Source organism: Podarcis filfolensis (genome assembly GCF_964270895.1).
Source record: "Podarcis filfolensis genome assembly, chromosome: 12".
Taxonomy (NCBI): Eukaryota; Metazoa; Chordata; class Lepidosauria; order Squamata; family Lacertidae; genus Podarcis; species Podarcis filfolensis.
In genome coordinates this window covers 46,678,766-46,702,345 of record NC_139614.1, presented here as the reverse complement: position 1 = coordinate 46,702,345, position 23,580 = coordinate 46,678,766, and the positions used below count along the sequence as shown (strand labels likewise).

Genomic DNA, 23,580 nt, shown 5'->3' with positions numbered 1-23,580 from the left:
TGGGGAACTTTACTTTTATACTTCTCTGATTGCCAGATGTGATTCTCCTGCCAATTTGGAATCAGATTCCCTCCCTACCAGAAGCTGAGATGCTTTTGGCTTCCTTAAAGCTAAGCAGTTTTATCTCCTTCCATTGATGATGTTGTAGATCTGAATTAATCTGAAAGCTGAATGCCATGGCTTCTCTTATTTTCTTTCTTTCTTTAAAACTAAACGTTTTTCTCTAGAAATGTGTTTGGGAGCTCTCTTTAATGTCAAACTTCTTTTTCTCCTTCCCCATATGGAAACGGGAGTCAGATAGTGTGGCTGGCTGCTTTCCTTTCTCCCTTGCATTTTGTGGAGTTTCTCTTTAGCATGTCTGCCATGTTTGTAGTCCTGTGAGATTTTACAAGGTCAGTCACAAGGACTGCTCTATTCTTGCACTCTATTTTCTTGTTTCCTCTCCAGCCACGTCCAGGCAAAAGCAGCAAAACTACCGCTGCTGTTCTTATATATTTATTTAAGAAAACACCTCTGATAGTTATTTAGTTCCGTGAGACCCAAATGTTTGAATCCCTCCAGCCGATGTGAAGGCCTGCCCCTTTCCCTTCTGGCATTGGTTGTATTTTGTCACAGTCCCAAATGTGCCTTCTTTGAAGACCCATTGATTTCAGAAGAAATTGCTTCCAAGTAAGCCTGCTTTGAATCGCAATCTAAAGCCACAATTCTAAACAGGATTATGTGGAAATGAGTCCCGTTGAGTGGGATGATAGTAAACCCAAGTTCTCATGAGGCAAGTCAGTTTCCCGGGGGTTCTTTTAAGGAAATCAGAATGCCGAGGATAACTTTATACACTTTTATTAAAATAAAATAAAAGTGTGTACACATATACATATGCATATACATATAACTGACCAAGGGGGCTGTGATTTATGAAATTAGCCAGGAGAGACGAGAAAGAAGACGAAAGACTAACTAACCTGATACCTAACCTGGTGCAAGTTTTCTTGGAAGTAAATCTTACTATGTTCAATAGGACTGACACCTGTGTAATTGTGCACAGGCTGCACGTTTACTAACCTACTTTGGCGTGGGTTTTCATAAACAAAAGCTTACTTTGCCAGTTGTCCCAGGAAACAGAATTCATTACATACAACTTTCAACATACTTTTGGCTTCAGTGTGACGGCAAATTACTTCACCCTAAAACTCCGGGCAAGTTTGAGAGTTAGATCAGTGAGTCGGAGAAAATCTGCTCAGATCGTTCACCCAGTTTTTCCTTACTCTTCAATGCCCTTTTCTCTTCGCCTCCATATAGTTTGGGGCTGGGGAAATAACAGACTATGGGAAGTGCATGCAGAGTTCTGAAAACAACCTTCAATCTTTGCCTTTTCTAATATTTTAAGAAAAGCAATATAGATGATGCCCTGATCAAAAGAAACATCTTGGTATACTTTGTTTTTAAATGATTTATCTGTGGGTGTCGCAATGGAGGCTTTTTAACAGCTACACTTTTCCAGTCCTCCTACATATTATACTTAAAAACATAAAATAAACTTCTATGGACACTTCCTAAGTTCCATCAACGTTTAACTTTTAATATCCCTTATTTTGGAAATTAATAATAGTTATTTTGAACCTTAAAAGCCTATTAAATATTATAGTAGTGATCGTTAGATGTACATTTCCACCCATACTCTTTCACTCACTCTTTATTCCTAAAATGTTTTTATCCAAAGGCGATGGTCTATGTCACCTTCCGCAACCTGCTGCCCTCCAGATGTTTTGGACTACAACACCCATGAGTCCTGGAGGGCACCAGGTTCGTGAAGCCTGGTCTAAATCTATTTAGAATTTGACCGAAATGGATTAAGCAGAATGGCCTTCTTGGCCTTAAATATTAATATGTAAAACTAAAAGCAAGGTGGATGCATGACAAACATGAATGAATATTCCTAACAGGGAATAATTTATCTGGGCATTATTTCAGTTAGAAACTTCTGGATCACACTACAGAACCACGCATTTGCTATTTAAAGGATGAAGCAAAAGTACCAATTCTTTTTTGGGGGGTGGGGGGTGGGGGTAAGGAAGTCCACAAAATGTGATTTGAGCAGGAATCAATCTTGAAACTGCTTAAGGGCACGTGGCCTACCAAAATACTTTGGGAAGCGTTGCAATGTTTATTTGTTCTCGCTCATATTCCACTGCCCGCCCCCCACTCCCAGGATATCACAAAAGGAAACAACTGCTAAAGATAAAAGCTGGGTGCATCCCAGCACCATTAAAATCTGGGGCCATTGGCCTCAACCGGCTCACGATGGCAACCTCAAGCGTTGTATGTAAGGAATATGTTGTGAGGCAAGATGTGGTTCTATTTATCTACACACACACACACACACACACACACACACACACCTGATTGCCTATTTATTACATACGCATGCACACACATATACACATATATATGTCTACGGAAAAAACCTGGCACTTGTAATACTTGACGAAAATTCGTAGCACATGCGCTTGGCGTTTTAAAAATGGGTGGCATGACAGAATTTAAGAGCAGATTTTCAGTCTATTTAGAGGATCCCACTTTCTGCCCCCAGTTCACGGCAGTGCGATGTCAGTGCATCTTCCATCTACAGAACATCCCCCCCCATACCCAAGTGCTTTTGCTGCACCCGAGCAATACAACTGGGTGGAGGGGAGGGGAGGTGGGGGGGGGGAGTTGCTGTTGAGAGAGAGCAGCACATGTTACATCAGACACAGTACCTGATTTTTCAATGCACAGCTTGTCAGCCAGAAAGTCTGCCTCCTGGGCGATAAGTGAGTATATTTCATCTTCATACTGTTCTATGATAGTTTCGCACTGAAAGGGAGAAAAATAGCAGATCTCCAGCAAAGAACTAAACAAGACCATTTACACAGAGCAGAAAAAGGAAGAACCGCCTCACAAAGACTGTTTGGGATTGTTTGCTTGTGCAGCACCCTGATCAATTGTTCTATTCCCCCCCATATAATTAACAGTTATATTGAATTTCAATATATGCTTATTTAAAAAAGAAAAAAGAAAGAAAATAATGCTTTGCATAATGATATTTTGTTAAGGATTATATTTTACTGCAATTGTTTCCTCATAATGCAGGCTGCTTTAATGGCGATACAACTGGTTTAAATTAAATGTATATTTTTTAAAAAAATGATTATATCCGCATTCTCGCCATGGGTGCGTACATGTGTGTGTTTGTATAGATGCACACACATATGCACACACATATATTTGCGCACACGGTTTTCCATTTTAGCAGAATGCTAATGTTGTGCAAAATGGTACAAAAGTGACAAGGGCGCTGTGCTTGAAAAATCTCTTCGGGTGGTAGGCAGTTAAGCTCTCCTCGGCCATTTTGTCTGAAACTTACAGGTGTAAATGCCTCTTTCCCCAAAACTCCAAAACGGGTTGTGGCAAAAGCGGAAAGAACCCCATCATGTGCACTTTAAAAACAACAACAAATGGGTTTAATCAGGACCAAACATCGACTGTGGAGGATGGCCAACTCTTACCCAGCGCCAAAGGTTAGAGTCGGAATACGCCATAACGGGGACAGGGGGGTAAAGTTTTAGCACATTAATTTAAACACAGGATCTTAAAATCCAGTAATTTGCTTCAACTTGTCACAGGAAACAAGAGCAATTCAACTGGACCACAAATCATATTTCTGGATTCACATTAGTATAGCTACTACAATTGCACATGCACCCCGGATCTAAAGACATTGGTACTTATAAGCAAATTCCTTTGACAACAATGAGTTTTACTTCCACATGCTAAGTTTTGGATTGAGGTTCCTGCTTCCCGCCGCCGCCACCCCTTTGCTTTAAATACTTAAAAAACAAAGCAGAACAGTGAGCATTCTCTAATGTACGATGATGCCTGGTACAGGAAAAAATTATGTGTTCTTTCACAAGCGAACAACTTGGCGCTAGGCCATCTTAGGACCTGCCCTCTTGCTTCAACACACTCTAGGCCCTCAGAATATATGTGGACCCTGTCGACAAGGCCCAAGGAAAAGACAGGCGTAGGCGCGACCTTTCCCACTCTGAATAGCAAATAAAGATTTGAAATTACATTATAATTAATTTGGATTCTTACCTTACCATCACAGTTGCCTACTTCTTAAAAAACAGAGCCGCAACATAGTATTGATCTATACCACTGAAAAATAATTGCCAGTAAAGCAGATGATATATATATTTTTAAAAAAATATTCTAGTTTAAACAACCAATTACACAGAAATGGAGTCAACAGCTTCTATCTATACAACACAGGTGCTGTGTGTCATGATTTTGCATCTCTAGGCCATGCCATACCATTTGTTGTTATAAATTACAAACTACTAAAGAGCCTACAGAAACAGCGTAGCATTATCAAAGCCCTGGCTTTACGTTGAGTGAAGTGATTTAATATACAATATCAAACATTATGCTAATAGCAATTCAGCCCGAAATGTCACCAGTTTATTATGTTGTCTTACCGCATATTTCAAGGGCTTATAAGCGTCAGAATAAAAAAAGTATTTTTTATATTCTGCGTAGATTGGCTCATCTTTCCTAGGAGCATATCTCTTGAATATCTTTTTGTTAGTGACTGGGTCGTCTTGAAGTTGATAGTCGTTCATCCGATCACATATCTTTTCCAAAACGTCCGTTAAGAAGGTCTCTGACTTTGTAAAAGCAACCTAAAGGAAAGGAGAAAATTACATCTCTCTCTCTCTCTCTCTCTCTCTCTCTCTATATATATATATATATATATATATATCTGTATACACTGAAATTTCCAAATATCACAAAGGCAAAAGGCTACAAGCACAGGGCTCTTACACAGGTCAAGGAAACAGAGCAATGTCAGCAGATCTCCATATCTGCATAATTGTTGACCCATATTATATTACACACATAATTAAAAATGTCAGCTGAATCTACGATGACACTTGCAAAAAAAATTAAAATAAACATCTACAGTTCTCATAAAGCATTCCTTATAGACTAATGTGCCATTGTAAGCTTTTAGATTTGCAAGCACATTTTGCTATTAAAAGGAGATGTATAAGACTCAGCAAAGCAAAGAGAAAAATCATCTTTCCATGGCCCACGTTTTCTGGACGTACCCTTGAAAGATTTCTTGTTGGAATCAGCTTTGCTTCTTTAACGGGAGCAGTTTCTAAAAAGTCTCTCTCCCTCTCTCTCCCCCCCCCCAAGTCCTTCAGTTGGTCTGTCTTACTTGCTGTTCGTCAACTCAGATGCAGCTGTTTAATGCCTCCCAGGGGTTTGCAGAAAGAAAATAACCGCTTACAAAATTTAGCTTCTCCCAGGTTCTACTGTTACGAGCTTTATTTTCCAGCAGCTGGCCCATGTCTTCGCCCATGCCTCTTCCTTCAGAATTAAGCAAGAATTCGGAGGGGGTAAACATTTAGACGCTACCTACATACTTAGCGAGGGTCTCAACAGCTAGTGCTGCAGAGGTCAAAGAGCAGCCCTCATCCCTGGAAACCGGGACAAAAAACTTCTCTCCCGTCTAGACAGGTCAAGGTGCAAGATGCGCCTATCCCTGTTGCTTCTTCCGGAAGGGGGCGTGAATTGAAGCCAAGTGCACAGTAAACAACAGGGCTGCATCCTTGGGCCTTTAGAAGATCTTTCTCCCCCCCTCTCCACCCTCTGCTGATCAAAGTAGGAAGTTATCATGACAACCATAGTCAAAGGGACTGAATCACAAATGAACTCGATTTCTGCAATGTTGATATATCCAGTCTCCATTGTCTCTTTTCAGGCGCGGTATGAAGCCTTCCGGTCTCAATGATTACATTACAGAAGCACTTTCATATGTGTGCTCCGTTTACACAAAGGAGTTCCTTGCTTCACCACCATCTGGCTACAAATCAGATAAATAAAGGCAGAAGAATTAAAATTAAAGCTTAGGGTTCCTCCTCCCCCTCCTCCTCCGCTCCCCACCTCTTGTGCTTCTTAAACTGGGCCCTTTTATGAGACGTTCTCCTTCAGCCTCAGCCCCGTTTTGCATTTGGAATCTTAACTTTTTTTTATGGAAACTGGGAGCAACAAAAAAGGTAAATGATGTGGGTTTTATCCCCCTGCAAATGTTGGATGCAAATTTTCAAGCGCCATATTGAAGGCCAATTCGTAAATTAAGCAGATTATCCCAAATGTGGTTCTGCGCACACATGGAATTATACTTCCCCTCTCTCTTCCTCTCTTATTCCCTCTCTCACACACAAACAAACACTTGCACATAAACAGTGACCAAGCAGCATGGTTCCCAAAAGATTAAGTGGAATATGCAATTCAGCAACACTGCCCCCCCCCCCCCCGCTTATGGCTTGGGGGTTAGAAAGTCATTATTTGGAAGTAATTTCCATTTATTTCAATGGAGCTTCCTTTATTATGTTTAGAATCAAGATGGATATAAGAAAACAAGGATTTGCTTGTCTGCTTTTCTTCTGCTACTTTCACATCTTTTCGAAATCTGCAATGTCTTCATTTCCAAGACACAACTTTGCCTAAAACTTATTACAGAGCCTAAGGATTTGACCAAAAGTAGCACATGATGCAATGATAATAATGAGTGTTAAAGTTCAGGGAGTTTTTATTATCTCTGACACAACTATACCATCCTATAGCTGCCATGGCTACAGTCTCATACAGGGTTAAGAGTGCTCCAGGTCATCGCTTTCAGTGCTTGTTTAACTCTGTGTCGGATTATGAGCAAAGGGCATCATTCAAAATAGGACGTAGGATATGAAACTAACTATGGGGCATAGTTAGTTTTCAAGCCTAAATAAAAATGCAGGACAATTAAATATGACAGGAAGAATTATGCACAAGTTCTATCTCAGCAGACTGATTGAAAAATGATCTGTAGCATTTCCATAACAGCAGGATGGGTATTTTGTGAAGCTTGGAGCAGGGAAAAAAGTTCTTTCGGAAGATCTTCCTCTATTCCTCAGTTGGCTAAATCCAACCCAATGAAGTACCATAAACACGCCTCAGATAAGCAGCAAATGCTACAAAGGACTGCGAGGGGATTCGGACTGGAGACATACAAATGAGAACTTCAGAAAATATGAAAGTCAACAACTCAATGCGAGCATAAGCATATTTCTGTCCCATTGACACCAGTGACAGTTAAGTATGCTTAGCCATGTGCTGATCTGTGCCCTATGACATTGGAATACACTTCTTATGACATAACATTTTTAAAACCAAGTTTACAACAAATATGATAACAGATGAAACAATCAGCTCGGTTACCCCCATTGCCTGTGTGTGCAGATGTTGCCATACACAGTGAGACTGGCTCAGAGACATGAGTATTTATCTTGTACTTGCAGCATACAACTTATGTAGAGTTTGATTCAGATCAAGCCTATCGGATGCTGTGTGAGATTTCAAACCGAAACCAATGAAGGACTCATGGATTTCATGTGCATTTCAATATGCTCTTTTTATATTTAGCAAAGTAATAATGATAAGTAGGATTGCCACAGTGGCTGATCACAGTTACTACAAACATTTCATTTTCTCAAACCACTTCCCACCCCTTTCTGAAATGAGTTCACTCAGTGTGAGACTAGTTTCCTTACCCCCCCCCCCCCCCCGAATTATTGGGAGATTGAATCACCCTTCCATACAGATGTGGGTGCTATTATTATATAGAAATATACAATACACACACACACACAAAGCATAAATCCCACAAATGAAATAGGTACGATTTTTGCCAGTCTTTAGCTAACCTGGTTTGATTAGTAAGCAACAGCAATTTGCATTTCAACTAAATGTATTTCCCTGAGGTATATACTTTCTCTACAAATATATCCCAGCCACGGCCACTACCAGTGCAACATCCTTCCCCCCCCCCTCCAAAGTTAAGGATGCTTTAAAATTGCCTCAATAATAAAAAGGGGGGAAGCATTTAGGCATGTGGCAGAAAATGAAAGCCTTTCTTTGGAGACTCTGAAGATTTTGAATGGTACTTGTCAATAAAGCAACTCCCATTGTAGTCACACCGGAGATGTGGGCCTCACTCCATCCCGAAAAAGCTGTCGCAGAGATAGTAAGCTCATTAAAATATGAATAACAAGGCAGCCATCATTGTAACAAGAGAAAGGCATCTTACTTTGTATCAAACTTTTAGCTTATCATTTATTTATTTTTTGCAAAACAACAAGATGGTATATCCCCCCACCAAAATCCCTCTAACCCCTGTTGGTTTTTGTTGTTTGTGCAAATTTTAGCACTGCATGGACTTCTCCAAGCTTTTCCCAGATTATTTTTTTTAAAAAAAATCCCACAGTGCTGCTGATCATTCAAAGCATGTCTGACATGGGGAGGGGGGGAGTAAGCTGATCTTTCCAATATTTCAAAATGCTGAAAGCGAGTGAGTGAGAGAGAGAGAAAGTTAATATCTGCTACAACACACATGGTCATGTGCACATAGAGAGGCAAATCAGTTCCAGAATATTTTAGCCAATTTTAAGCCCCACGATGGAGAATTCATTACAGGCTGCAGAGATGACACCTTCATAACAGTCAATTACAAGGAAGCTCATGAGCCAGTTCATTACTATGTCTCTGCTAATCTCGTTGTAAATTTGTGCCTTGATAGAGACCATAACCAGCCAAGAATGCAATTGGGTTGTGGGCATGGGATAAGAAAAATAAAAATGTAACGGCTGCAGATGGACATCTTCCAAAATCCAGAGTGCCAATCAAGTATTTTCCATGTGAAAGCCATTCCCTCTCTCTCTCTCTCTCTCTCTCTCTCTTTCCCTCCCGCCTTCCTCTTCCTCTGTCAGTGTTGCAGTATGTATGAATTATGCAAGCATGTTTACGTATGTTCAACCACCCACGTATATGAGTAAGTTCACTTCTAACAAGCGTTCAGAAGTTAGTGACTTAGCTGTGCGGAGGGGTGGGATTCCAGGAATTTGGAAACAAGTGTTTTAAAAAAGTGTTTCATGTCATTTAATCACAAGCTTTATAATTGACAAAAGTATTCCAATCATTTCCGATATTTATTAAGAGTCAATATTTAAAAGTGAGAACTCCAAAAGCCCCGTTCCCCCTTCCCCTTTGCTCTAGGCTAGAAGAGGAGAAACATGAATGCCGAACTACTCAAAAGGCTGATGGGATATATAATTAGCTATTATGTTAATTGAATCCACTGTGAGTTTGTTGTATGAGATTTCTTCATATAATATGCAAATGATCTCCAAGGTTTAGTTTTATTAGACAATATAATTAGAAATCCTTTTAAAGGAGAGAATTCTAACAAGGCATAATAAAGGTTGGAAAAATGTGTTTGCTGTGTGGATCTACCACCTGGGCTTGCTTAATTAAAAAAGAGAGAGAGACTTTATTCACCAACAGGAAAATTTCAAAGAAAGTTATGCTTTAAAAAAACACAAGCTTATTACGAAAATGTGACGTTGAGCAGGAAACATTCATTCGCATGGAAACACAAATCCTGTCCCCTGTTTTAGCCTGCGAACATTGTTCACTCAGATTTATTTACCGTATTTATATTTTTTTTAAAGTAGGAGTTTTCCCAATGGAAAACTGTGGTCACTTGTGTAGAGATGTATATAAGAGAGGCAAATTCATGGAGAAAGCCCCTCCCCCCCATCATCGTTATTAAGAGTCGTGATCTGAGCAGAGGAAGGTACTTTAGCTTTTGTGCTGTAACTAATCAGCGTAACTTCATTTACAGTAACAAACACTGAAATTCTAACATCTGGAATTAAAAGCCTTCCTCGATAGTGAAGAAAGGCAGGCTCTGTTACTCCAGAGCTGGCTGCATAAGCAACAGTTGCGTTCCACTTCATGTGAGACCACCACCAACGCCAGCCCTAAAACAATTTTTTCTGTGGTCCATTCCCGAATGCGCACTCATTGCACCAAGAAACAGCGACAGAATATCCAGTGTGTAATTCTAGGCTCATTCAAACAGCACAGCAGCAACAGCAACAACAACAACCGCCATATGCTATGTTATATTGAATATTGTATTCTTTCATGTAAAACAATTTTCATGTAAAATGATGTCCATGATAAAAACAATCAAGTTAACAGAGCAACGATCTGCCTTTGTTTTTACCTGTACTAAACCTCTGCAATAGTGAGATGGCCGATTTGGGAGTTGGGGGATGGGTGGGAACCTATGAGAGTCAGGCTATGGAGGGAAGAGTTGACTGATGCTCTAGTGTCCTACTTGATAAAGTGCGAGATACAAACACAAGGTTGTGTCCAACTCCGTTATACTTAGAGTAGACCCACTGAATTCATTAAGCTACGTTAGTCATGTCCATTAATTTCAATGGGAGTAACACTGGTTACTACAAGCCACAGAAATTAGAATGCAACAACTGGATCATTTAATTATCAGCAAGGAGCTGATGATTCACAGCATAAAATGGATTTGTTGCTATCCGGTAGAAATAGAAAATAGAAAGGATTGAATCTTTTGCCTTGGGTGCTGCTGCCAAACCCCCGCACAAATAAAACATAGAGGTAGACTCGTACTACACTTTGTAAAGTAATGTCTGATCTTTTATAACCTACTAGCAGCCTCGTACCCTGCGCCACTTGGAAAATCTATGGCGCTGAAAAATATCAGTGCCGTAAACAAGATTAGTGGTTAAAATCAGGGAAGTTCTGAAATGGATCAGTACATCATGTTGATTCAAAATGGTGTCCAATGGTATCCAAACATAGATTAAAACCTGCTCCTTGATCTCAGGAACCATCGTGCAAAATTTGGAAAGTTACAATTCTTAAGAGGCGTCCAAATGAATAGTGAGCAGACAAGCAACTTTCCAAAATATATCGTATTTGTATGATGATGCATACCTTGTTGTCTAAATGGCCTCGGTCCAGTATACCTGAAGGAGCGTCTCCACCCCCATTGTTCTGCCCGGACACTGAGGTCCAACTCTGATGGCCTTCTGGTGGTTCCATCACTGCAAGAAGCCAAGTTACAGGGAACCAGGCAGAGGGCCTTCTCGGTAGGGCACCTGCCCTGTGGAACACCCTCCCACCAGATGTCAAAGAGAAGAACAACTACCAGACTTTTAGAAGATATCTGAAGGCAGCCCTCTTTAGGGAAGCTTTTAATGTTTAACAGACCACTGTATTTTAACAGACCACTTTGTTGGAAGCCGCCCAGAGTGGCTGAGGAAACCCAGCCAGATGAGCAAGGTATATATAATATATTATTATTATTATTATTATTATTATTATTATTATTATTATTATTATATTTTGGTTAAGAACTGTGCCCTGAAAAATGTTAACCTAAGGCCCACCCAAAGCATCTTTATTCAAAATAAAACTCCATGTTCAGTGGATTCTCCCCCCCCCTTCCTTTTGCTGATTACAGTGGTACCTTGGGTTACAGACGCTTCAGGTTACAGACACTGCTAACTCAGAAATAGTACCTCGGGTTAAGAACTTTGCTTCAGGATGAGAACAGAAATCATGCTCCGGCGGCGCAGCAGCAGCAGGCCCCATTAACTAAAGTAGTGCTTCAGGTTAAGAACAGTTTCAGGTTAAGAACAGACCTCTGGAACGAATTAAGTATGTAACCAGAGGTACCACTGTACTGATTACTTGGATGATGCTTGTTAATAAGGCTGTGTGTGGTTTTTGTGTACTTTTAGAAGAAAAGGATGTGGGCAACTGATAAGAGAGCTTCATCCAAGCCTGCTTGGCCACTGCGTTCTGTGGGGCTTAGTCTCATGTGAATGTGCAGAGGACTGTAGCCATGCAATGCTCTGCATCCCCTTAGAGCCACCTATCGCTATCCCAAACATCTGCTGTCCTGTCCTCTCTATGCCACCAGCCTCAATGGTCATCACCAATCGCCTCTGGCCTGCTGTTTATGCCATCTCAGTCCTGCAGGTTCATTCTCCTTGGCTGTTCCAACTTTTCTCCAGGGAAAGCCATCCTCAGCATGCCTTCCTTCCCAATACTGTAGCCACGTCTTCCCATTCTGTGGTGATTCTCCTAGATGCCAGCTTTGTATATACAGTGGTACCTCGGTTTCAGAACAGTCCTGATTCAATTTACAAACTCCGCAAAACTGGAAGTAGTGTCCGGTTTGCGAACTCTACCTCAGTCTAAGAACGGAAGGCAAACGGTGGAAGGGCACTGGCAGCAGGAGGCCTCATTAGGGAAAGCGTGCCTCAGTTTAAGAACAGTTTCAGTTTCAGAACGGACTTCCAGAACAGATTAAGTTCATAAACCAAGGTACACAGTAGTTTGGTAGGAGCACACTGCTGAGTTTTGTTCCTTCTGTCTCTGTGGATCATTTCCAGTCTTGCAAATACCACAAGGGCTGTTACTCAGTAATAAAACGCATGCTGTTAATGCAAAAGGTACTGGATTCAATCCTGAAAACTCTGCAGGGAGAGCTAGTGTGAGACAGTGCTTTGAGTACTGGACTTGGGAGACCTGGGTTATGATCTCCACTCAACCATGAAGCTCACTGGATGACCTTAGGCCCAGTATTCTCCCTCAGCCTAACCTACCTCACAGGGTTGTGAGGACAAAAGCGGGAAAGGAAGAACCATGGATGGCATGTGAGCTCCTTTGGTGGAAAGGTGAGACATGAAGGTAATAAAAGGCAACGCTGGGGGAAAAAACTCCCAGCTGAAACTTTGGGAAGCTGCTGCCAGTCTGTGCAGACCACAGCAAGCACAATGAACTGTGAGTGGTCTGAATCAGTAGAAGATACTTCCTCTTGTCTTCTGGAGGAGAGCTGAACAGCTTGCTTGGTGAAGTGAATCAAGCTCTCTCGGTCCAGTATACCTGAAGGAGCGTCTCCCCCCCATTGTTCTGCCCGGACACTGAGGTCCAGTGCCGAGGGCCTTCTGGAGGTTCCCTCACTGCAAGAAGCCAAGTTACAGGGAACCAGGCAGAGGGCCTTCTCGGTAGTGGCGCCCGCCCTGTGGAACGCCCTTCCATCAGATGTCAAAGAGATAAACAACTACCTGACATTTAGAAGACATCTGAAGGCAGCCCTGTTCAGGGAAGTTTTTAATGTGTGACATTTTAATGTATTTTTAATCTTTGTTGGAAGCCGCCCAGAGTGGCTGGGGAAGCCCAGTCAGATGGGCGGGGTACACATAATAAATTATTATTATTATTATTATTATTAGGCAGTGTGAATTCGTTCACAGGGAACTCACTGGATGCATCTGTAAACTTTTTTTTTTAAGCCTCCCTAGGTGACTAAAAATCCACTCAAGGTGTGCCTCTGGAAGTGCAAGCCGTCTTGGCAGGGCTGCAGCTCCGTAGTGAAGGGCACACTTTGCAGGCAGGATGTTCCAGGTTGACTCTGCAGTGTCTTCAGTTAGGGTTGGACAATAGTGGCCAAAACCTTGGAGAGCTAATGCCAGGCGGTACAGACTACCATGTCAAACAAGCCAGGAGGTGGATTTTCAGCATTTTCTTGCTGCGCCAGCTCCAAGCGGCGCAGCAAGAAAATGCTGAAAATCCACCTCCTGGTTTGTTTGACGTGGTAGTGGCTCATCTCCAAGTAGTGGTAGTGGCTCATCTCCAAGAGTCTGCATGGCCAGCTCCCTTCTGCCCCACCCTGGAACACCCTTTACTGGCAGTACATTGGTACCTCAGGTTAAGTACTTGATTCGTTCCGGAGGTCCGTTCTTAACCTGAAACTGTTCTTAACCTGAAGCACCACTTTAGCTAATGGGGCCTCCTGCTGCTGCTGCGCCGCCGGAGCACAATTTCTGTTCTCATCCTAAAGCAAAGTTCTTAACCTGAAGCACTATTTCTGGGTTAGCAGAGTCTGTAACCTGAAGCGTATGTAACCTGAAGTGTATGTAATCCGAGGTACCACTGTAGTGTGTATCTGTGTGTCTCTGTGTGGGGGGAAGAAGCTAGGATTAGGGTTAGGATTGCCTCCTTGTCATTGTTATTTTGAGTCAATAGCAGTTATGGAGGCAATCCAGACCAGGCCCAAGGGAAAGGAGAAGGGGATTTACTCCTTGATGGATTGGGACACCAGCTCCCATTCTGCAGCTATTTACTTTGCGACTGGGGGGAAATGCAGTTGCTAATTGTGTGGCTATCATCACAACTGTTTTAGCCCTTAGCACAGCTGCGCCCGCCAAAGGAAGTCCACAGAACATCACACATGGCTCAAGGAATGGTTTGCTCTCTTGTCCCCTGTCCCATCAAAGCTTCTTGTCAAGTCTTGCTAGTCGCCTACATGGGTAATGGGGAACAGCAATGTCACCACGGTGATAATGGTGGCTTCTGCTGCACCAGGACTCAGACTCGGATTCAGCCACAGCAGAAACACAAGGACTCTCCTGGTTTCTGATCCTATGAGTCATTGTCCCAGTGCGGCAACCGATAGGATCAGGCTGCCCATGCCAGTTTCAGAAAGTGGCGATAGGCAGCTAGAAGTGAAGTTTGCTTAAAGCCTGTTGATCTCAACTGAAGAAAGTCATTTTTACGTCCCCTGCAGAAATAGTTGAAACTTGAAGGTGCTTCCCTTTGACTACTTAATACATTTACAGTGGTACCTCGGGTTACAGACACTTCAGGTTACAGACTCCGCTAACCCAGAAATAGTACCTCGGGTTAAGAACTTTGCTTCAGGATGAGAACTGAAATCGTGCTCCGGCGGTGCAGCAGCAGCAGAAGGTCCCATTAGCTAAAGTGGTGCTTCGGGTTAAGAACAGTTTCAGGTTAAGAACGGACCTCCAGAATGAATTAAGTTCTTAACCCGAGGTACCACTGTAGTACATTTTCTTAACTTGTAGCTAATCTTATGTATTCAGTCACTGAACCCCCCCCCAAAGTATTGTCCAACATAACCTCCTACCTCCCCCAATTAAATCATATGCAGCACTGTCTACTTCAGCTAAAAATCAGTTTCGTTAGCGGCTTCTTTCCTGTGTGTTGTACACTGGCTGATTAACATATTGCTTACATTCTCTAATGGACATTCTAAAATTGCCCAACATGTGAATAATAAGCAGACAACCAAAGGAAAAGCAAAGCAATCAAAATACAAAACTATTCCCTGCCCCCTACCCATCCCGCTTCTGACTTTCCTCTCCTGGAAGTATAACGGTGAACTTCTCTGAGAGGCCTGAAGCAACCTTCAGATGCAGGAAAGTGCTTTTTGACATCTTGAGATCCTCCTCAGGGTGCTTCCATGCAGAGGCTTCGGGGGAGCAGCAGATGTGCCGAATCCCTGGGATTCTTCCGAGTGCCTAAAACTGACAGTCTCTGGTGTGGCTGTGCCACTCCCAGATCCCCACAAAGAACTGCTGCTAGACCAAACCTGCCCCCCAAGCAAGGAAGTTCGGGAGAGGCAGCATGTGATGTGTAAAACCAGCAACAGGAAAATCACACACATCACATCTCATTCTGTTTCAAGTAGCTTTAGTTTTAAACAATGGCACACAAGTTTTTTTTTTAAGAAACCAAAAGGGTTTTCCTTTTCGTGGTCCTTGGAAGCTATGCGGCATTCAGGGGCTATGTTGCCCCTGAATTTGTATTCCCTGAAGATGAGAAGGTCCCATGTGGGCAGGGCAGGCTGTCCATGCAGACAGACCGCGGGACAGAACAGGACAGCTCAAAGGGAAGTCGCTGTGCCTGTTCCCACAGACAGTATAGCTCTATCCCTAATTTCTTCATTTTATAGTAGGAGGTTCTGGAGCACCCTCTCGGTTTGTATAGGGATTCATTTGGTTCTTTCTAGAACAGGAAACGAAAATACCACTTGATGTGGAACACTTAAAGGGCCCTCCAGCTGTCTTTTTTATCGCACATTCATGATGATATGCACTCGTGATGGAATCAAGGAGGTGATACGCAGTTCTGCTTTCAACACTGTTTGCATCTGCAAAAGTTTTGGGGCAGACACACTGCTGCGTTTCCATACCCTCTGACACTGCTCCAATGAAAATAGAGATGTCCCATTCCAGAATGATAATTTTACTATTTATATCCCACACATCTTAATGGCTTGCCCCAGCCACTCTGAGCAGCTTCCAACATATATAAAAACATAACAAAACACTAAACATAAAAAAAACTTCCCTATACAGGATTGCCTTCAGATGGCTCCAGGGCTGGATAACTCCATACCCTCCAACATTTCTCCAATGAAAATAGGGACATCCTAAGGTAAAGTGGGACATTCTGGGATCAAATCCAAAACCAGGATGGCTTCTCTAAATCAGGAACGTCTCTGGAAAATAGGGACACTTGAAGGGTCTGTGTTTCCAGTCACTGCGTGTATCTTAATTTCCTGCTGAAATTCTGCAATGCCTTAAAGCACGAATGTTCCAGGTTTGTATTGGTGGGTGGCATGAGGTTGGTCCTGTTTTTGTTGCAGTATAGTGCTTGTATAGGGTGGCGCTGTGGTCTAAACCACAGAGCCTAGGGCTTGCCGATCGGAAGGTCGGCAGTTTGAATCCCCGCTAAGGGGTAAGCTCCCATTGCTCAGTCCCAGCTCCTGCCCACCTAGCTGTTCGAAAGCACGTCAAGTGCAAGTAGATAAATAGGTACTGCTCCGGTGGGAAGATAAACGGCATTTATGTGTGCTGGTTCACCAGAAGTGGCTTAGTCATGCTGGCCACATGACCTGGAAGCTGTACGCCGGCTCCCTTGGCCAATAAAGCGAGATGCGCGCTGCAACCCCAGAGTCGTCTGCGACTGGACCTAACGTTCAGGGGTACCTTTACCTTTACAGTGCAAGGTTTCCTATCCAGGTGGCAATAATGCAATACCACTGAGGAACCATCACAAAACTAATAAAGCGGAATGTGTGGACAGTCTAAGTAGTAGAAATTCACTATGAATGCACTTTTGCATCAATGACATCTTGTAGAATATTCCCACAAGGAAACCATGTCCAGAGGGGCTCTCTCATCCATTGTACCCATGTCTCCTATTTAGCAAAACCAGAAACACAAACACAAAAAGCTTCCATGGAGAGGTAGCCTTAGGTCTTGCCTACAGAGCAATGGTGTCGTTTTAGAGGGTTGGTGGTGCCTGTTGGTTTGTTGAGCTGCGACCAAGCCAGACGTAAACCTAGTGTTTGCACCGTCCCCGTCCCCCACAAAAGAGGCTCCCCCCAGGCATTGCTTGGTGGTGCTTGCCTGTTTTTCTCAGAGACTGTCCTTTACAAAATTATTTTGTTTGACTCTCACAGGAAAAGATACAACTGTGCAAAAATGAATGCTGTATGTTTGTGAAACTGCAGGAGGAATCACTTTGGAGGGACTTCAAAGGAAGAAGAGCTGGTATTCAGGAAGGAATACTATTTGTGTCACACCAGGAAAGTCTCTTAGCTTTCCCAGGATCTGACAGACTACTGACAGGCAAGCACAGAGTCCAGGTGGAAGTGCTAGCTATTCCTAGAACCACAGTTCCTTCTCCCACTTTTCATATTTTTTGGTATTGCATCCAATTTTAGCTAGGATATTTACTCATCCTGGAATTAAGGACTCCCGCAGCTCCCCCAGCACACGAATTTCATTTCTGGTGGTAATTCCCAGGTGCACATTGTTGCACATTGGCCAAGCTCTCTCATTCAGCACCTATATGTGGTGAACAAGGAGTGCACAGACTAACCCACATCAAGGGTACAAGAGATACCCAACAATTGTAACGCAGTATCTCCCAGTGGGGATGTGCCATCCCTTTTGCAACCAGTCCTTTGATACATTGCATTCTTCTTATGAGGGACGCGGGTGGCGCTGTGGGTTAAACCACAGAGCCTAGGACTTGCAGATCAGAAGGTCGGAGGTTCGAATCCCCGTGACTGGGTGAGCTCCCGTTGCTCGGTCCCTGCTCCTGCCAACCTAGCAGTTGGAAAGCACGTCAAAGTGCAAGTAGATAAATAGGTACCGCTCTGGTGGGAAGGTAAACGGTGTTTCCATGCGCTGCTCTGGTTCGTCAGAAGTGGCTTAGTCATGCTGGCCACATGACCGGGAAGCTGTACGCCAGCTCCCTCGGCCAATAAAGCGAGATGAGCGCCGCAACCCCAGAGTCGGCCACGACTGGACCTAATGATCAGGGGTCCCCTTTACCCTTTTATTCTTCTTATGCCATGTTGGGGCAGCACTGATAGAAACAGACAGCTGAAATGTGTTATTTATCTAAAATGCTCCACCATTATTTTATAAATAAAACTTCATTCTAGCAGCTGACTAGTACTGGAAAACCAGCATTCTTCAGAATCAGTTTCACACACACACACACACACACACACACACACACACACACGTATGTATGTAGACTCCACCCCAGACCTGACTGGCCTAATTCTGACAGGCTCAGCCTGGCCTTGCCCTATCCAATTCCACCTTCAGCCTGAAGGGAACACTATTTTGGAAATCAAACGTCTGTGCTGTAATAATGTATGAGTGGTCACAGGCACTGCCTTCTAAAACACAAGGGGAGAGAGGCCAGACCTAAAGTGACTTGCACCAAAGTAGAAATCTCTGCAGCTATGGAGTCCAAAACGTGCCCGGCCCTGCCAAGAAAACTCGCAGGCATTATGCAGAAGGAGCCAGCTGGCCACGTATGTGAAAACCAAGCCAGGAAACTTTGTATGGCTTGTGGGTATGAACACAGACAGCTGAAAGGAAGAGGGATGAAAGGTTTGCTGACATTCCACTCAACCTTAACCATCCTTTATTCACCAAAAATAATGGTTAACTGCAGGGGACTTGGCGCATGACCCCATTCATCCGTCCTTCTATACTAGCCGGGGGTGGGTGGAGGGAGAGAGAGATACAATAAAGTGCAGTGCAGTGGACTCTGTCATTTAATGCTATTCTGGATGGATGGAAAAGGGCTTCAGGTGGAAGAACAGAACAGGGTGGAAAAGAGAATACATATCCCATCCGTATACATACATAAATACGAATCGTCAACAAAGGGGTTCTTCCACATTCTAAGCCAGGAGGGGACCCTGCAATGTATACTATTAACTGGAAGAGGGCAGATAATGTGCATACTTCAAGACTAATCTGTAACCTGCATTCTTCGCCAGAGCCTCAGATTCCAAACACAGAGTAGACGCGCATTTATTGCTACAATATTCTCATTTGGAATGTCTGGCCATCAAATGTGAATGCCAAAAAACGCCAACAAGGATAAGTCTTCAGGCATGGACTCCAAAACTATCACACTTGAGAAAACAGAATGCATCTGCGTCTTTAAAAAAATCCCAACAATAGTCCTTGGGAACTAATTCTCAGCTGCTTCAGGCAGGAAGTTAAAGTGACCCTTCTCAGCACACACCTTTGCCCGGTGCGGAGCACAGCAGAGGCATTTTCCACCACACCTAAAACATAATGTGTGTCAAGGACATTTGATTCCTACAGTCCTTCCCTTTACAAAAAATGTATGTGTTTTCTTCTAGCAGCAGCTATTCAGGTAAACACATTGCTGTGAGGGGAAAATGGCAAAAAAAAGTCATTTTGCGTTCTGAACACTTATTGTGGTACATTTCGCTCCTAACCTCTCTGTTGAAAGGACTTTTATTTTCAAAAGCAGGCCTGTGAACCTCTTTTTTTTCTCTCTCTCCCCCCCCCTCACTTTTAGCTAAACCTGATTGAAACAATAACTCAACTTCCTTCCAAAATAAATTCTTTTTTTGGGGGGGCGGACTTGTATTTTTCCACATTCCCCCCCTCTTTGGGGTAATTTAACCTTGTGGAGAAAGAAATACAGCAAACAAATTCTGCACGGACTTATCAGCTATCACTTAAGAGAGACAAAGGGGATTATCACCACAGCTGTCAGGAAAGGCAGCTTTCTTGCACAACATTTACAGGTACCAAAGGTCATGTTCGTATCATAGCCTTTGGGGACCAGGCATATATCTCTGAAGAATTAAGTCCTTTGCTGAAATAAACAGAGTCTAATGATTGATTTAAACATTGAAAACAACTTCATGAAGGAGACAATGAGAGGGAGGGACAGAGGGAGAGAACACTGGTAAATGGACAAACAAATCATTTCCTCTCTTTCTTTCTTTTTAAAAATATGCTTTAATTAAAGGATTTCTTAGGGAACAAAAGTACATATGGTGTCTCTGTTTTCAAATAATAGAGTCCTTTCACACAGGTCGGTTACATTCAGAGCGAGACATTACTGTTATAGGTAATATGGATGCGCTTGCACAAGAGAAATGGACTATTAGCAGTGCTGTTTTTCTAGACAAAGATGTGCTGGAGCACACCATGAACCTCTCCCTTGTTCTCCTAGAATGGCAATGGCGCCCACCTGAGAGGGGCCAGAGCTGACCGTCAGTGAGCTCTGGCTGGGAAAAAAAGTCCTATTAGCAGATTTGGGAGAATTCTACCATTTGCAAAATTACAAAATTACAAAAACAAACAAACAAAAACACCCAACATTTAAGGGGAAATGCCCTAAGGGTAGAAAACCCTCAAAACAGCCCAATGAAGACCAAGTACAGAACCCACCGTCACAAACAGCATTACTTCTGTTCCCTATTCATGGTTGGGGTTGGGGTGTTGAATCCAGTCATAGCCCAAAATTACAACTCCCACATCATATTTTCCATGGGAGTGAGTTGTGTTCCTAAAAGTACAGTGGTACCTCTGGTTGCGAGCGGGATCCGTTCCGGAGGCCTGTTTGCAACATGAAAGGAACGCAACCCACAGCAGCGCGTCTGCACACGCACAGGTTGCGATTCACCGCTTCTGCACATGCGCGTGGCGTCATTTTGTGCGTCTGTGCATGCGAGTGGGGAAACCCAGAAGTAACCCTTTCTGGTAATTCCGGGTCACCGCGGGACGCAACCTGAAAAAACGTAACACGAAGCAAACATAATATGAGGTATGACTGTATACGGTAACTCACAAAGGTAGATCCTAGCCTCAGACCATGAAGTTTCTGCTTATGTTCTGGAGTCTCTTGCATATGGCCACCTCTGGCTTGTTCACACAATACACTGACCACAGGCGCATGATGTTTGCATGACGAGGACTGCAATGGACTGCAAGTGTAATGGACAATTGTCATGAACCGGAAGGACAACGGGGAGGAGAAAGAGGATCGTGGCGAGGGGTGTGGCTGGGACTGGGACACACCGGGGAAAACTGGAAATGGGGGTGGAGTGGTTGGTGCAGGAAGTACTCATGCGGTGACGGAGGATGACAAGGGCTGCTCCAGCCACTCAATTCCACCACCACCAACCAGTCAGTGAGCATTCCCCTTGCCCACTGAGCATGCTCAGCCCACCCCAGCTGTTTTGGGTTCTTCCCACCCTCAGGAGTTTTGATGCAGAGTATTGGGTGCTCCTGTTCAGCTCACTTGCATGATATTCCATTCCCTCCCTCCTTCCTTGAGGACTGCTACTCAAAGAATTGATATTGGCATTAGTAATTTATGCTACAAGATAAAATGTTGGTTTGCCTCATCACTCCCCAAAATGCTGAAGTTTGAAGTGAGCCCTTTGGGAAACTCATGCAATAGAACGTGGGTGGTAGAATTTGAAGTGACGGGGGGATTTCATATTTCCCAGCAGATCCAAATGTTCATTATTCTTAATAAATACCTGGATTCAAATGTGTCTGAATTGCAGTTGTTTTTGTTTGAATACCTCCTGTGGGGATAAGGGTTTAATAAATTAGGAGAGTTAAGCAACTTCGAGTAACTTACTAGGAAGACAAAATATGCTGTTTGTTCAAATTTGAGTTGAATTAATCTACACTGGTTTTATTTGGTAGCTCATTACAGTCGGATGCTGTCATGTGTGTCTGTTATGTGGGTTTGCTTGGGTTTTTGAGGGTTTTTTTTTGCTTTAAATGTGCTTTTAGTTGTGATGAATCAGCAGCTAAAGATGTCTTATCCACTCATTTTATCACCAGAATGATTTAATCTGTTTTTATAATTGTATATTTAATTGTTATAACCCACCTTGGGGCTTTATGGTGAAGGACGGGGTGAGAAATATTCATTTGCCTCTTGTAAAAACAAATTTTAAAAATAGAGTTAGATCCCTATATGTCTGCAACCACAATTTTTTTAAAAAAACAAAACACTTTCTGGCAATTCTGGAGCACACCAAATAATTTTTAAAATTGGTACCACTGAACTGCCTTCAAGCATCGCAAGTGGATTTTATCTGAACTTCAAAGTGAAGAATCACTTTCACCACTAGTGGGAAGCACTGGCCAACCCATTTGCGACTTGACCCTGAATGTCAAGCAGCGATGGCCTTTGCTACATCTCCTGTGCTAGGAGACTGAGGACTCGGGAGTGCAATGGGCCCAGAAGCTGAAGGCTGACAGGCAGGGGTTTTGCTCAGTGGTCTTCAGCAGGTGGGGCCTGACCTCAGGTGGGCTGCATGACGGCAAGGCCTTCACTTTATTTTCTGCTGTGGTTTACAGTTTTTAAGAAAAAGGAAAAACAGAGCAAAAAAAAAAAAGGAGAGAGGGAGAAAGAACCACAATCAACATCGATTATTTCTAAAGAGTTACATTACAAAGGAAAAAAGTTACCGAGAGAGATGTTAGGAGACCCTACAACTCCCAGCGCCTTTAACAAAGTGCAGTTCCCAGGATTCTCTGGGGGAAGCCATGACACTTAAAAGTGGTATGTGTAGTGGAAAATGCACAAGGAAAAATTGAGGTGGTGTAGGTTTGGCCTTATACAGTCCGCCCTTTCTGTGAGTCCTTGCAGGAGCACTCCTGCCCTTGAGGGTGGCCCTGCTGGGCCTTGTTTGCCCTGATGAGGAGCCCCAATTGCCACAGGTGGCCCACCTGGTTGAGGCAGGAACAGATAGTGCAGGGCAATGTGGTCAGGAGGAAGAGGGTGATGGCTGTGGCTTCTGGTGTTGTATTTGGGTCAAGGTCTGGTGGGGGGAATTGTTCCTTTGAAATTGTTCCTTTGGGGTTATTTCTTGGTGGTAGAGGGTTTGGTATTACCGTGTAAGAAGGTTTAAGGAGGTTTACTGTTTGAGGGGTTTTGTTTTTGTTACTGTTTAAGGAGGTTGTCCTATTCTGTTGAAATAAAAAATATCTTTTCCCTCAACTACTGAAGATCCTTTAAAGAATCTGCAGAGTTAATTGGCAAAACAGTATGAGATTGCTTGAAAAGATGCTACTTGAGCGATAGGTTGCATAGACTGGCCTTTGTCCTGCCATATCCAGGCTCATCCTGATTCTCTCTTGAGGGAAGAGAGGGACAAGGATAGATCAGCAAAAGGGTGCATGCTCTGAATGCAGGAAGTCCCAGGTTCAGTTCCTGACTCAGAGAGCAGGTGATGGAAAAGAGAGATCTGCCGAAGAGCCACCATCAGTCAGAGGAGACGTTTGTAGGTTAGATGGTATGATATATCTCCGTATCAGGAATGCTGAATCTGGAGGGGACAATCATAAATGTCACTTTGGCCGAGGTGACTAGATGGGCAGAAACTAGATTTGTCAAACTGCTGTCTTTCCCTTATATCTCACAGACGTAGGCATTGGGCAACATGAAATGTATTGCTGGAAGACGCTTCCT

The 23,580-nt window shown here is 43.2% G+C and overlaps 1 protein-coding gene across 3 annotated transcripts in view; it reads right to left on the bottom strand.

Annotated features, from left to right (window-relative positions):
• Positions 1-23,580, bottom strand: part of CNPY1 (canopy FGF signaling regulator 1) — a 57,206-nt gene that overhangs the window by 6,309 nt on the left and 27,317 nt on the right. Inside the window, exons 1-3 of one of the 3 annotated variants that reach the window (XM_083580071.1) lie at positions 5,148-5,592; positions 4,515-4,718; positions 2,754-2,850 (exon numbers count right to left, since the gene is read on the bottom strand). In XM_083580071.1, coding sequence (XP_083436197.1) covers positions 2,754-2,850; positions 4,515-4,658 — 241 coding nt within the window. In that variant the 5' untranslated portion in view covers positions 4,659-4,718; positions 5,148-5,592. Of the gene's footprint in view, positions 1-2,753; positions 2,851-4,514; positions 4,719-5,147; positions 5,593-23,580 lie in introns of those variants that run through there. The other 2 variants (XM_083580070.1, XM_083580069.1) reach the window with 2 other exon arrangements.